Source organism: Argopecten irradians, chromosome 1 (assembly GCF_041381155.1).
Source record: "Argopecten irradians isolate NY chromosome 1, Ai_NY, whole genome shotgun sequence".
NCBI lineage: Eukaryota > Metazoa > Mollusca > Bivalvia > Pectinida > Pectinidae > Argopecten > Argopecten irradians.
In genome coordinates this window covers 67,793,427-67,809,988 of record NC_091134.1, presented here as the reverse complement: position 1 = coordinate 67,809,988, position 16,562 = coordinate 67,793,427, and the positions used below count along the sequence as shown (strand labels likewise).

Genomic DNA, 16,562 nt, shown 5'->3' with positions numbered 1-16,562 from the left:
ATTCTCAGAAATAGCGGGAACAAACTCTAAAACAAATACTAAAATCCAAGATGGCGGCGGGTCGGTCATATTGTTGACCAATCAGTCCCAAAATGCAATATGCACAACTAGGGCCCAAGGGGAACCTGCACTACATTGAATTTGAGACAGATCCCTTCAGTACACTATGAACAATAGTGGTAATAAACTTCAAACATCGAAAATCCAAGATAGCGGTCATTCGGCCTAGGGGAACCTACATATTAAATTTGAGACCGATCCCTTCAGTGCTTTCTGAGAAATAGCGGTAACAAACATCAACTGCCAAAATCCTAGATGGCTGCCTGGTGGCCAAATTGTTTTTCCGATCAGTCTGAAAATCAAGGGAACCATGCATGTAAAATTTGAGACATATCTGTGGAGTACTTCTCAAGAAATAGCGGTAACAAGCATTATTTACCGACAGACGACGGACAAGCTAAAAAAAAGTGCCACGAAAGTGTTGATTATAATAATAATCATAGCGGAGTCCACTTAATCATGTAACCATGTGGATTCAAACAAAACGTTTGTGCCAAGCCTTTTTTGACATTTACTTTGTTAGAAGGAAATTGGTTACAGACAAAACAATGAATGAATAAAAAACAGAATCTTGTACTGCCATAATTTTTATTTTGTTCAGATGCCTTGAGATAGACACAAGTCATTTTAACAAGATGTCAATGAATTAGCTCCAGATAAAGAGGCGTACAATAGTTCTAACAGCATTCTACAAGCCTCGCAAAGTAAATCGGTAACCTTCAGATCAAAAAGGTATTAGCATACAAATGTTTTCTGTATAATAGGGGCATGGCAGGAGTTCTCACTTAAATTTAACGTAAAGCATTGAATTTCTACAAAATGGCCTTCAACTGCGTTGTGGGTATGATAGTGTATAGCTAGCCAATAACACATTCAGTATACCAAGATACACATACACAAATAACAGCATAATTTTTAGTAAGTGATAAAGTTGTTTTCGGTTTTATTACCAGAAATAAATGCAAATGGTGAATTTTTAAAATATCCTATAGTTCCAAGATAAAAGTGCCACATCCATTCACATATACAAGGATGAAAGTGATGCAGCAATTAACAGGCCAACTTGGCATCTGAACATTCACTAATATGTACACATGTAAAATACTCAGCTTGACATTGCAGGATTGTAGAAAGCTAACATCATGTTGACAACCAATGTGCATTTTCTTATAATCACATGACATAACAGGAGCTAATCAAACTCAGTATTATAAATAATGATAGGTTAAAAAAGATCCTTATAACAGTAAACCCATCATCACATGATTGTCTTAAACAATGAGTACACCTTCATTGACAACACATACAGATTATAACAAATGTTCCCAGACACCAACTCCACATTAGGGATACCAAAATGCATATCATAATGCTTATCATGTTTTGAGCAGGTTTAGTAATTCAACATGTCCTAAAAACGTTCATTATATGTTTGACAATTTTAGTTGTGGTTGCTATGAAAGCACACACGTAAACATCATGAACTTTTTGTTTTATAGATTATGTAAAGCATCACAAATACCGGGTATTTCTACCCACGATATAAATTGAGAAACTTTTGAAGGAAGTTAATATGGACACTTCATGTTAAAGAACAAAATAGCGTTTTCTGTGACACCATAGAAAGCACAAAATACTGTATTCTGTGACCACCATTTGCACTTTAAAGCATTCTATGCTAAATCTTGTCTACTTCTTGCTATCATTTTACATTTCAAACACATTCAACAGCTGAAATATCTTCAAATTTTTTTCTTCCTTACATTGCCCAAATATTTGAGCACACCACACAATACAATTATAAATGAACATTGTATATGATTTTTATAGGTAAACCATAGTGAAAAGCCGCCACTGTCTCTGTTTTTATTTTCATGAATATTGAGAGAAGATAATAAAAGACAAACAAAAATACTTTCAGATTCAAAAGCTATAAAATAAGTTGCTCCTTGATATTCAATGACGAGCTAAAGCAAGAAATATACAGCAATATGAATAATTGTGAAATGAAACGATGAGATGTGGCACCACTTGTGAGGTTTCACAACAATGAACAGATACCATGGTAGGATGATAACAGATGGATCAATGAATAATATAGGTGATCATCTCGTACGCTTCTGTTGTCGACTTCTGTAAATATCATGGATAGGTGGGGCTGCAGTTTCGTTGGTTTCTTCATCACTTTCTTCACCTTCGGTGATCTTGCGTTTTCTGCCCATAGCCAAGTCTATGGAGAACTGTGTACCGGTGTCTGGTTTGGCATCAACACCGTTCTCTTGTGGAAGAGGTACTGCAGAATAAAAGGTTCAGGTACAGTTGTCACCATGAAGATACAACCATCAGAAATCAAGAGCATTAATTTTATGGTGGAAAACAGAAAGAACAGACAAACAAATCTTACATGTTAAACAGATAGGGATATCTCTACCCATGTGAGATTTTTGGCTAGTCAACATGAGACTTGTCTAGTGCTGACCTACCAAAATCTTTCATTTATTTTTTTACTTTATAGTAACAATGACCTGGACTTTTGATCGTCTGGCATAAAAAATAAATCCCAAACAAGGAGCTGACAAAGGATGATCTGTAGGAAATCTGAGATCAATAGACTAAAGGAAATTTGAAATATTGCACTTATTGAATTCTTTATTCAATGACTTAACCTTTGACCAAGAAAACCAATCTCAAGCCAGCAATTTTGGTAAAGAAGGTTTGTAAAGTGTGAAGTGGATTGTACAATCTCCAGTTAGAGCAACAGAAATGTCTGCGTGGATGCTGCCAACAGACACATTTGCACCATTTCGTGAGATTTTATGAGAAAGTTGTTTTCACTTACCATCGGGTAATACCAATTTCTTCATATGCTCTATAAAAGCATCCATAACGATAAATGGTCCCTGAAAACAAGGAAAAGTTTTAAGGTTATAAAGGGACATAACTCTGATCTGACTATAACATGAATCAATTAAAAGTTTTTAATTCATCTTTGTATTACTGGGTTTTTTTTGTTTGTTTTTGTTTTTGTTTTTTTGTACAATAATGTTGTGTATCATTTTACAGTACTGTTGCATCAGTGGCCACTTTTAATTATTTTTGTACAATTCCATTATTCTTATAGTGAATGAATCTCATTCAGTCATATCATTTTATAGTAACTTTTAACTTAGCTACCTCCCCGTGACCATAACTGTTACTTGGTATCAGGTAACACTTACATGGAAACACTCTGGTGGGGGGAGCTGTGTCATCAGGTTGGCTGCTGCAGGAGGTGGGGGGAAGACACCTCCCTCCACGATGTGAGATCCATTAGCTGCAACAGATCATAGGTAATATGCTGAAAGGCTTTGTCTAAAGGAACACGACTAACTCCATATAGTACAGCATGCTATCTGTTGTTATCCTGTGAAATTACCCACATTGTATAATTGCCTATGCGATTATGAGATATGAGCAATGAAATTAGGCATTGAAAGTAATGGATCAAAGTTGTTATGTTGCTGAAATAAAAGCTTTTTCGAGTATATATCAATCTCTGCTCATTTATTTACATTTGATCTTAATTTCAATGTGTGTATACACTGCTGTTTATTTCAAATTTTCCTGTATATTCAGTCATTTATACAGCATGTAAATCGACAGTAAATAGTCTAAATACCTATATTATTTGGAACTTATCAACAAATAAATATGTTTACATGGTATAACAGTACAAAAATATTATATTCATTAAAAACCTATCTACGACAAATTCTCAAATATAGTACAAAATTTTGCTGTACAGACAGACAATAGAATTACTATTGGTAAAACTGTTCGATATGACTTACGTATGACTATTCTGGGTTTGAAAGGTAACATTTGTTCCACGTCAGGTTTGGGGTATTCGGGAGCCTTCTTGCCCTCCTCCTCCTCCATTACCACCTTGGTCACACTGTTAGAGGGCAACTGTACCACCTGCTGTTTAGCCAAGTCCTACCAAAGGCAAATAATTTATAAACATTTTAGACAGACTAGCAAAGGCAAACAATTCATAAACAATTTTGACAGACTAGCAATGGTAAGCATTCACTAAATTACTTTTTAGATAGACTATCAAAGGCAAACATTAACTAAATTACTTTTTAGATGACGATGAAAGGCAAACATTCACTAAATTACTTTTTAGATGACTATGAAAGGCAAACATTCACTAAATTACTTTTTAGACAGACTAGCAAAGGCAAACATTCATTTAGACAGAGACAATGCTATCCATACATCATCTGAAATCTAAACTGATCTACTGTCTAAAACTTTAGTTGATCTAAAAAAAAGTATGTTTTTAAATTTTCAAATATTATTAAACATTTTTTTAATATTCTTTGTTTAACTTTTCAGTACATGACAGACAAGGTCACTGATTTATTAAAACAACATGCATGCATTATTTTCTTTTATATTCACTGATACAGCTAATTAGCATATCTATTGGAGTTCCAACATTCTGTACATGTATTTACATGATACTCAGTTATTTACTCTTAAGATATCAATTGTTATCTCATGTTTATGTTAACATCGCATCATGTTTTTAGGATAAACCAACATCTATCATTTTCGCACACAAATTATTGTCAGATTGTTACCAAAACGTTTGTGAAAAGACAGAATAGTGTAATTACAAGTGAACTCACATAATAGCCGACAGCCTTCAGTTCACTAGTTGTACAGGGATATAGGTCTAGGTACTTGTATCGGTCTATCAATAAAGCTGTATCCTTTCCTTCAAATTCTTGCACCTGTAACAAAATCATTAATATATGTATACACGGGTAGCTGGAAGAGAGCATTTAAATACTATAACAGACTAAGACATTAAATTTCTCGCCTTGTAAAACACACTTCACCTTCATCATTTTAAGATCTTCAGTAACCGGTCAAAGTAGTGTTATGATAATATAATTTTGTTCCCCAAATTCCTAGAAGCAGAAATGCTGATTATTCCTTCTTTATTTATGCCTTTGTACATTAGATTAATATATTTCTGTACCTTTTCAATGGCTTGAGCTCTTCTCTTTTCCACCTTCTGAATACATGCTAGATCTCCAACTTCAGATTCAAAAGCCAGGAATCTACTCCAAATTTCACTGAAATTTGATATAATATAGATAATATGGTATAATACATTAAACGTATAAATCAGCTATATTCTGATAAATGTTAAACCTAAAATCAACAGATAGTTAAGAAGCCAAGATCATTGTTGGAAAATGTAGATCAAACCAAAGACAATTTTGTCTCCCTGAGGTTTTCTCCATCTATATAAGTACAGGGAATCAATGAATCAAATTAATATCCTGAGTGTTGATGCAGACAACAAAACAGGTTCAGTAAGATTTTCACTGGACGTGCCATTGAAACCCATCATAGGTCATATGGTCAAGCTACGGATCTCAGTGACCCATTGCATCTTTGAGATTATTTAAGAACCCCAGTGTATTTACCATAGGTCTACTAGCATCACATAGTGTTTATGGAAAAAGAGAAAGCACAGGCAGGATAAGGTGTGACTCAAGGAAAGACACAATGAGAGCGGATGTGAGACAAAGCTTCTACATGTGTAGATCATAACTTACATGGATTTTTGTGGTGGGATTTGTCCAGAAGACAGCACTCTCTCATACAGAACTCTGGTATTGTTGTCCTCTGTAAGATAAAATACACTTGGTACAAAAGGCAGTTATATCTATTATAACCTGCTATTGTGATATCTGATCTCTTTTTTTCTCATTCCATAAAGTATCATGGGAGGCCAGAGCATAAGATCATTATTGTAGATATTGAAGGAGGAAGAAGGGAATAACAAACCTTTGAAAAGTTTACATATCTCAACATCATGGAGCAAAACTTTTCTAAAAGGATCTGGAAAACATGTTTTTTTGTTAATTTGAAGACTTATCTGAAACAAGACATAACCTGGATATTGTACACTGTCTTGGAACACTGTCACATGACTTACCATTGAGATGAGACATGAACTCCATACATATGTCTTGGGACACTGTCACATGACTTACCATTGAGATGAGACATGAACTCCATATAACACAGGACGTACTCTGGACATTCTCCATATTTCTTAAGCCCCAACTCGAAAATCTTCAAGGCAACATTTTTTTCCTAAGGCAAAGCAAAGTGATCATTAAAGCACTTTATTTTGTGTCAAATATATGTATAGATGTTGGATATTACTTTCATTTCAACACAAAAGTAAGGCGGCTTAATACAAGCACAGGATCATATGAAATTCTATCTAAACCCATTTCGCCATGTTATCACAATCAAATCTTAAATACATGACTAACTTACCCAATTCACCTAAACATGGCTCATGAAGTACCACAATATGACTACTGTGTAAACATGGCTCACAAAGTACCACAATATGACTACTGTGTAAACATGGCTCACAAAGTACCACAATATGACTACTGTGTAAACATGGCTCACAAAGTACCACAATATGACTACTGTGTAAACATGGCTCACAAAGTACCACAATATGACTACTGTGTAAACTGGCTCAAGTACCACAATATGACTACTGTGTAAACATGGCTCACAAAGTACCACAATATGACTACTGTGTAAACATGGCTCACAAAAACAAAGTACCACAATATGACTACTGTGTAAACATGGCTCACAAAGTACCACAATATGACTACTGTGTAAACATGGCTCACAAAGTACCACAATATGACTACTGTGTAAACATGGCTCACAAAGTACCACAATATGACTACTGTGTAAACATGGCTCACAAAGTACCACAATATGACTACTGTGTAAACATGGCTCACAAAGTACCACAATATGACTACTGTGTAAACATGGCTCACAAAGTACCACAATATGACTACTGTGTAAACATGGCTCACAAAGTACCACAATATGACTACTGTGTAAACATGGCTCATAAGTACCACAATATGACTACTGTGTAAACATGGCTCACAAAGTACCACAATATGACTACTGTGTAAACATGGCTCACAAAGTACCACAATATGACTACTGTGTAAACATGGCTCACAAAGTACCACAATATGACTACTGTGTAAACATGGCTCACAAGTACCACAATATGACTACTGTGTAAACATGGCTCACAAAGTACCACAATATGACTACTGTGTAAACATGGCTCACAAAGTACCACAATATGACTACTGTGTAAACATATGGTGTAAACATGGCTCACAAAGTACCACAATATGACTACTGTGTAAACATGGCTCACAAAGTACCACAATATGACTACTGTGTAAACATGGCTCACAAAAGTACCACAATATGACTACTGTGTAAACATGGCTCACAAAGTACCACAATATGACTACTGTGTAAACATGGCTCACAAAGTACCACAATATGACTACTGTGTAAACATGGCTCACAAAGTACCACAATATGACTACTGTGTAACATGGCTCAAAGTACCACAATATGATACTGTGTAAACATGGCTCACAAAGTACCACAATATGACTACTGTGTAAACATGGCTCACAAAGTACCACAATATGACTACTGTGTAACTCATACACTGTGTAAACATGCTCACAAAGTACCACATATGACTACTGTGTAAACATGGCTCACAAAGTACCACAATATGACTACTGTGTAAACATGGCTCACAAAGTACCACAATATGACTACTGTGTAAACATGGCTCACAAAGTACCACAATATGACTACTGTGTAAACATGGCTCACAAAGTACCACAATATGACTACTGTGTAAACATGGCTCACAAAGTACCACAATATGACTACTGTGTAAACATGGCTCAAAGTACCACAATATGACTACTGTGTAAACATGGCTCACAAAGTACCACAATATGACTACTGTGTAAACATGGCTCACAAGTACCACAATATGACTACTGTGTAAACATGGCTCACAAAGTACCACAATATGACTACTGTGTAAACATGGCTCATGAAGTACCACAATATGACTACTGTGTAAACATGGCTCACAAAGTACCACAATATGACTACTGTGTAAACATGGCTCACAAAGTACCACAATATGACTACTGTGTAAACATGGCTCACAAAGTACCACAATATGACTACTGTGTAAACATGGCTCACAAAGTACCACAATATGACTACTGTGTAAACATGGCTCACAAAGTACCACAATATGACTACTGTGTAAACATGGCTCACAAAGTACCACAATATGACTACTGTGTAAACATGGCTCACAAAGTACCACAATATGACTACTGTGTAAACATGGCTCACCTGTAAACATGGCTCACAAAGTACCACAATATGACTACTGTGTAAACATGGCTCACAAAGTACCACAATATGACTACTGTGTAAACATGGCTCACAAAGTACCACAATATGACTACTGTGTAAACATGGCTCACAAAGTACCACAATATGACTACTGTGAAAACATGGCTCACAAAGTACCACAATATGACTACTGTGTAAACATGGCTCACAAAGTACCACAATATGACTACTGTGTAAACATGGCTCACAAAGTACCACAATATGACTACTGTGTAAACATGGCTCACAAAGTACCACAATATGACTACTGTGTAAACATGGCTCACAAAGTACCACAATATGACTACTGTGTAAACATGGCTCACAAAGTACCACAATATGACTACTGTGTAAACATGGCTCACAAAGTACCACAATATGACTACTGTGTAAACATGGCTCACAAAGTACCACAATATGACTACTGTGTAAACATGGCTCACAAAGTACCACAATATGACTACTGTGTAAACATGGCTCACAAAGTACCACAATATGACTACTGTGTAAACATGGCTCATGAAGTACCACAATATGACTACTGTGTAAACATGGCTCACAAAGTACCACAATATGACTACTGTGTAAACATGGCTCACAAAGTACCACAATATGACTACTGTGTAAACATGGCTCACAAAGTACCACAATATGACTACTACTGTGTAAACATGGCTCACAAAGTACCACAATATGACTACTGTGTAAACATGGCTCACAAAGTACCACAATATGACTACTGTGTAAACATGGCTCACAAAGTACCACAATATGACTACTGTGTAAACATGGCTCACAAAGTACCACAATATGACTACTGTGTAAACATGGCTCACAAAGTACCACAATATGACTACTGTGTAAACATGGCTCATGAAGTACCACAATATGACTACTGTGTAAACATGGCTCACAAAGTACCACAATATGACTACTGTGTAAACATGGCTCACAAAGTACCACAATATGACTACTGTGTAAACATGGCTCATGAAGTACCAAATATGACTACTGTGTAAACATGGCTCACAAAGTACCACAATATGACTACTGTGTAAACATGGCTCACAAAGTACCACAATATGACTACTGTGTAAACATGGCTCACAAAGTACCACAATATGACTACTGTGTAAACATGGCTCACAAAGTACCACAATATGACTACTGTGTAAACATGGCTCACAAAGTACCACAATATGACTACTGTGTAAACATGGCTCACAAAGTACCACAATATGACTACTGTGTAAACATGGCTCACAAAGTACCACAATATGACTACTGTGTAAACATGGCTCACAAAGTACCACAATATGACTACTGTGTAAACATGGCTCACAAAGTACCACAATATGACTACTGTGTAAACATGGCTCACAAAGTACCACAATATGACTACTGTGTAAACATGGCTCACAAAGTACCACAATATGACTACTGTGTAAACATGGCTCACAAAGTACCACAATATGACTACTGTGTAAACATGGCTCACAAAGTACCACAATATGACTACTGTGTAAACATGGCTCACAAAGTACCACAATATGACTACTGTGTAAACATGGCTCATGGCTCACAAAGTACCACAATATGACTACTGTGTAAACATGGTACCACAATATGACTACTGTGTAAACATGGCTACCAAGTACACAATATGACTACTGTGTAAACATGGCTCACAAAGTACCACAATATGACTACTGTGTAAACATGGCTCACAAAGTACCACAATATGACTACTGTGTAAACATGGCTCACAAAGTACCACAATATGACTACTGTGTAAACATGGCTCACAAAGTACCACAATATGACTACTGTGTAAACATGGCTCACAAAGTACCACAATATGACTACTGTGTAAACATGGCTCATGAAGTACCACCGTGTAGCATATGACTACTGTGTAAAACATGGCTCACAAAGTACCACAATATGACTACTGTGTAAACATGGCTCACAAAGTACCACAATATGACTACTGTGTAAACATGGCTCACAAAGTACCACAATATGACTACTGTGTAAACATGGCTCATGAAGTACCACAATATGACTACTGTGTAAACATGGCTCACAAAGTACCACAATATGACTACTGTGTAAACATGGCTCACAAAGTACCACAATATGACTACTGTGTAAACATGGCTCACAAAGTACCACAATATGACTACTGTGTAAACATGGCTCACAAAGTACCACAATATGACTACTGTGTAAACATGGCTCATGAAAGTACCACAATAAATGACTACCATGTGTAAACATGGCTCACAAAGTACCACAATATGACTACTGTGTAAACATGGCTCACAAAGTACCACAATATGACTACTGTGTAAACATGGCTCACAAAGTACCACAATATGACTACTGTGTAAACATGGCTCCAAAGTACCACAATATGACTACTGTGTAAACATGGCTCAAGAAGTACCACAATATGACTACTGTGTAAACATGGCTCACAAAGTACCACAATATGACTACTGTGTAAACATGTCACTCAAAGTACCACAATATGACTACTGTGTAAACATGGCTCACAAAGTACCACAATATGACTACTGTGTAAACATGGCTCACAAAGTACCACAATATGACTACTGTGTAAACATGGCTCACAAAGTACCACAATATGACTACTGTGTAAACATGGCTCACAAAGTACCACAATATGACTACTGTGTAAACATGGCTCATGAAGTACCACAATATGACTACTGTGTAAACATGGCTCACAAAGTACCACAATATGACTACTGTGTAAACATGGCTCACAAAGTACCACAATATGACTACTGTGTAAACATGGCTCATGAAGTACCACAATATGACTACTGTGTAAACATGGCTCACAAAGTAACCACAATATGACTACTGTGTAAACATGGCTCACAAAGTACCACAATATGACTACTGTGTAAACATGGCTCACAAAGTACCACAATATGACTACTGTGTAAACATGGCTCATGAAGTACCACAATATGACTACTGTGTAAACATGGCTCACAAAGTACCACAATATGACTACTGTGTAAACATGGCTCACAAAACGTACCACAATATGACTACTGTGTAAACATGGCTCACAAAGTACCACAATATGACTACTGTGTAAACATGCTCACAAAGTACAATATGACTACTGTGTAAACATGGCTCACAAAGTACCACAATATGACTACTGTGTAAACATGGCTCACAAAGTACCACAATATGACTACTGTGTAAACATGGCTCACAATCAGTACCACAATATGACTACTGTGTAAACATGGCTCATGAAGTACCACAATATGACTACTGTGTAAAACATGGCTCACAAAGTACCACAAATATGACTACTTGTGTAAAACATGGCTCACAAAGTACCACAATATGACTACTGTGTAAACATGGCTCACAAAGTACCACAATATGACTACTGTGTAAACATGGCTCACAAAGTACCACAATATGACACATACCTGTGTATGGGAACAAACACTATAGTCCACCTGGGTTTCACCGACACATGGCGCACAAAGTACGAGGACTAATAAACATACCTATTTTCAGGAAGAGTTTTATTTTATAACTTTTCACATAATCTATGAAGTGCTAATTCATGTACAATGCTAAATTTTGTAAATGGGTATTTTCTAGTATTGAACCACTGAATTGTGGGCATTCTCCAAATCTTACCAAAGTTGGATCCACATCTTGTACACTCAAATTTCTTTTATAGATACTGTGGACTTTTTCATATTTCATACGACTCTGAAAAAATATACAAGTAATCATCAATAGCTTATGAGATTTTGTTATTTTATTAATTGTTCATAGTACAGTCATACAGAAATTAAAGTATCAAATTTGACATCAGCAAAATGAAATTTGAAATTACGCCACATTAAATGCCTACCTCCTCAAAATCAGCATAAGCAAAGTAAACCAACATGTTGTTTTTCATGAGTGTTGTGATGGCACGCTCATATACTGCAGCGGCCTCATCAGCAAACATCTTCCCAGCATTCTGATCCTGCAAGTCCAATAATAACAATTCGTGAACACACAGCCTCCATTCCATCATGAATTGGTTGGTAAAAGTCTATCATGAATCGGTTGGTATAAGTCAATAAGACTTTGTGAAAGACCACAGTTACTGTTAGACATATAATTAACACAAGGGCCAAATCATACCATATCTACAGTACTGCAGATGTTTTTTTGTTAGAAAAAGATGACAGAAGTAATTAATGTTGCCTTTCAGGGAGCTTTGACAAAGTCTTTAAAGTCCTATATATCAATAAGTGTTCATATTAATGCCTGTTCAGTAACATTTAAAATTAGAATTATGTCAGTATGACATAAAATGCTGCTGCAAAATTTTAATTGCTTCATCTTAAAATAATCTATCCTACAGATCTGATGTTACCTACAAACCATGTGTGTTGGATACCCCGATGTTACCTACAAACAACGTGTGTTGAATACCCCGATGTTACCTACAAACCATGTGTGTTGAATACCCCGATGTTACCTACAAACAACGTGTGTTGAATACCCCGATGTTACCTACAAACCATGTGTGTTGAATACCCCGATGTTACCTACAAACCACGTGTGTTGAATACCCCGATGTTACCTACAAACCACGTGTGTTGAATACCCCGATGTTACCTACAAACCATGTGTGTTGAATACCCCGATGTTACCTACAAACCATGTGTGTTGAATACCCCGATGTTACCTACAAACCATGTGTGTTGAATACCCCGATGTTACCTACAAACCACGTGTGTTGTGAATACCCCGATGTTACCTACAAACCACGTGTGTTGAATACCCCGATGTTACCTACAAACCACGTGTGTTGAATACCCCGATGTTACCTACAAACCACGTGTGTTGAATACCCCGATGTTACCTACAAACCATGTGTGTTGAATACCCCGATGTTACCTACAAACCATGTGTGTTGAATACCCCGATGTTACCTACAAACCATGTGTGTTGAATACCCCGATGTTACCTACAATCCATGTGTGTTGAATACCCCGATGTTACCTACAAACCACGTGTGTTGAATACCCCGATGTTACCTACAAACCACATGTGTTGGATACCCCGATGTTACCTACAAACCATGTGTGTTGAATACCCCGATGTTACCTACAAACCATGTGTGTTGAATACCCCAATGTTACCTACAAACCATGTGTATTGAATACCCCGATGTTACCTACAAACCATGTGTGTTGAATACCCCGATGTTACCTACAAACCATGTGTGTTGAATACCCCGATGTTACCTACAAACCATGTGTGTTGGATACCCCGATGTTACCTACAAACCACGTGTGTTGAATACCCCGATGTTACCTACAAACCATGTGTGTTGAATACCCCGATGTTACCTACAAACCATGTGTGTTGAATACCCCGATGTTACCTACAAACCACGTGTGTTGAATACCCCGATGTTACCTACAAACCACGTGTGTTGAATACCCCGATGTTACCTACAAACCATGTGTGTTGAATACCCCGATGTTACCTACAAACCATGTGTGTTGAATACCCCGATGTTACCTACAAACCATGTGTGTTGAATACCCCGATGTTACCTACAATCCATGTGTGTTGAATACCCCGATGTTACCTACAAACCACGTGTGTTGAATACCCCGATGTTACCTACAAACCACGTGTGTTGGATACCCCGATGTTACCTACAAACCACGTGTGTTGAATACCCCGATGTTACCTACAAACCACGTGTGTTGAATACCCCGATGTTACCTACAAACCATGTGTATTGAATACCCCGATGTTACCTACAAACCATGTGTGTTGAATACCCCGATGTTACCTACAAACCATGTGTGTTGAATACCCCGATGTTACCTACAAACCACGTGTGTTGAATACCCCGATGTTACCTACAAACCACGTGTGTTGAATACCCCGATGTTACCTACAAACCATGTGTGTTGGATACCCCGATGTTACCTACAAACCATGTGTGTTGGATACCCCGATGTTACCTACAAACCATGTGTGTTGGAGACCCCGATGTTACCTACAAACCACGTGTGTTGAATACCCCGATGTTACCTACAAACCACGTGTGTTGAATACCCCGATGTTACCTACAAACCATGTGTGTTGAATACCCCGATGTTACCTACAAACCATGTGTGTTGAATACCCCGATGTTACCTACAAACCATGTGTGTTGAATACCCTGATGTTACCTACAAACCATGTGTGTTGAATACCCCGATGTTACCTACAAACCACGTGTGTTGAATACCCCGATGTTACCTACAAACCACGTGTGTTGAATACCCCGATGTTACCTACAAACCACGTGTGTTGAATACCCCGATGTTACCTACAAACCACGTGTGTTGAATACCCCGATGTTACCTACAAACCACGTGTGTTGGATACCCCGATGTTACCTACAAACCATGTGTGTTGAATACCCCGATGTTACCTACAAACCATGTGTGTTGAATACCCCGATGTTACCTACAAACCATGTGTGTTGAATACCCCGATGTTACCTACAAACCATGTGTGTTGAATACCCCAATGTTACCTACAAACCATGTGTGTTGAATACCCCGATGTTACCTACAAACCATGTGTGTTGAATACCCCGATGTTACCTACAAACCATGTGTGTTGAATACCCCGATGTTACCTACAAACCATGTGTGTTGAATACCCCGATGTTACCTACAAACCAATGGGTTGGGGTCAATTACATTGCAATGTAATTAATTACGATTACAATTACTTGGTCAAATCTCAATTACAATTACAATTACAATTACTCAGTTTTGTAAATGTAATTAATTACAATTACAATTACATTCAAAAAGTAATTAATTACAATTACACATTACATTTTCTTAATATGTTTTTTATATGTTTATACCAAGGATTTATAAGTGAGATATACATCCTTGCATATATACACATTTGTATAATCTTGCACTTAAGCAGTTATACAGATATAATAAGTTTGAAGATTGAAACCATGTGTGTTGAATACCCCACTGCATGTGTCTTATTTTCAGAAAGTGTACCGTACAACAAAGCTACTGCCAGCGACCAAAACAAGGTCATCGTCTGAAGCCATATACCCACTGGGAAACACGCTTATAATACAGAAAATTGCATCACGAATCATTTCTATTTGTGAACTGCAAAAATATCAAGTTATGATTATAATAAAATGAACAGGTTGGTGATATGGCTATCACTTGTTTATCTTATCTGGCGAATTCTCGATACTGAAAGTCAGTAGATGCGCACACATCAACTGGAGATGGGTCCAACACCTATCTTAATAAAGCTGCTTGACTCAGCCATCAGCGGCTTTAAAAATTATACATGATAATTGATATCCTATAAAAAATGATAAATGTAGCTAACATGAACATGATTTTCTGGTTTCACAGTACATACCCCTTTCTCTGTCAGGATTTTACTCGACTCCTCTAAGTAAGATGCAGCCTCGTACCAGATGTCAGGGTGGTGACCAAGACACAATAAACTCTGCTCATAGGCAAACATCACTGTAACAGATAGGTAAACATCACTGTAACAGATATGTAAACATCACTGTAACAGATAGGCAAACATCACTGTAACAGATAGGTAAACATCACTGTAACAGATAGGTAAACATCACTGTAACAGATAGGCAATCACTGTAACAGATAGGTAAACATCACTGTAACAGATAGGTAAACATCACTGTAACAGATAGGCAAACATCACTGTAACAGATAGGTAAACATCACTGTAACAGATAGGCAAACATCACTGTAACAGATAGACAAACATCACTGTAACAGATAGACAAACATCACTGTAACAGATAAGCAAAACATCACTGTAACAGATAGGTAAACATCACTGTAACAGATAGGTAAAACATCACTGTAACAGATAAGGCAAACATCACTGTAACAGATAGGTAAACATCACTGTAACAGATAGGTAAACATCACTGTAACAGATAGGTAAACATCACTGTAACAGATAGGTAAACATCACTGTAACAGATAGGCAAACATCACTGTAACAGATAGGTAAACATCACTGTAACAGATAGGTAAACATCACTGTAACAG

General features: G+C 37.0%; 2 protein-coding genes across 3 annotated transcripts; both read right to left on the bottom strand.

The window, feature by feature from the left end:
- Window positions 1–631: 631 nt before the first annotated feature.
- Window positions 632–6,250, bottom strand: LOC138306257 (cleavage stimulation factor subunit 3-like). 2 transcript variants are annotated; one of them, XM_069246675.1, is made up of 8 exons: window positions 6,120–6,250; window positions 5,679–5,748; window positions 5,093–5,189; window positions 4,737–4,841; window positions 3,891–4,035; window positions 3,279–3,373; window positions 2,900–2,960; window positions 632–2,353 (listed from the first exon to the last, which is right to left on the bottom strand). In XM_069246675.1, the coding sequence occupies exons 1-8, from the start codon at window positions 6,142–6,144 to the stop codon at window positions 2,166–2,168; spliced, it is 786 nt and encodes a 261-aa protein (XP_069102776.1). In that variant the 5' UTR covers window positions 6,145–6,250; the 3' UTR covers window positions 632–2,165. The 2 variants fall into 2 exon arrangements, with proteins under 2 accessions (XP_069102776.1, XP_069102768.1); XM_069246667.1 differs by having other exon boundaries at window positions 6,062–6,233.
- Window positions 6,251–12,027: 5,777 nt separating this feature from the next.
- LOC138310165 (cleavage stimulation factor subunit 3-like) lies at window positions 12,028–16,030 on the bottom strand. The gene is made up of 3 exons (XM_069251315.1): window positions 15,892–16,030; window positions 12,332–12,448; window positions 12,028–12,186 (listed from the first exon to the last, which is right to left on the bottom strand). The coding sequence occupies exons 1-3, from the start codon at window positions 15,997–15,999 to the stop codon at window positions 12,028–12,030; spliced, it is 384 nt and encodes a 127-aa protein (XP_069107416.1). The 5' UTR covers window positions 16,000–16,030.
- Between the last annotated feature and the right edge of the window lie 532 nt (window positions 16,031–16,562).

Excerpts from the sequence above, each read along its gene's own strand:
- LOC138306257 (XM_069246667.1), bottom strand. The coding sequence starts at position 6,176 with ATGGAGAATGTCCAGAGTACGTCCTGTGTTATATGGAGTTCATGTCTC. Across the intron at positions 3,374-3,890 it reads CAAACCCAGAATAGTCATAC|CTAATGGATCTCACATCGTG; the intron begins GTAAGTCATATC and ends GATCTGTTGCAG. Across the intron at positions 2,354-2,899 it reads GAAATTGGTATTACCCGATG|TACCTCTTCCACAAGAGAAC; the intron begins GTAAGTGAAAAC and ends TTTATTCTGCAG.
- LOC138310165 (XM_069251315.1), bottom strand. The coding sequence starts at position 15,999 with ATGTTTGCCTATGAGCAGAGTTTATTGTGTCTTGGTCACCACCCTGAC. Across the intron at positions 12,449-15,891 it reads AAATCCTGACAGAGAAAGGG|GATCAGAATGCTGGGAAGAT; the intron begins GTATGTACTGTG and ends TTGGACTTGCAG. Across the intron at positions 12,187-12,331 it reads CTTATGCTGATTTTGAGGAG|AGTCGTATGAAATATGAAAA; the intron begins GTAGGCATTTAA and ends ATATTTTTTCAG.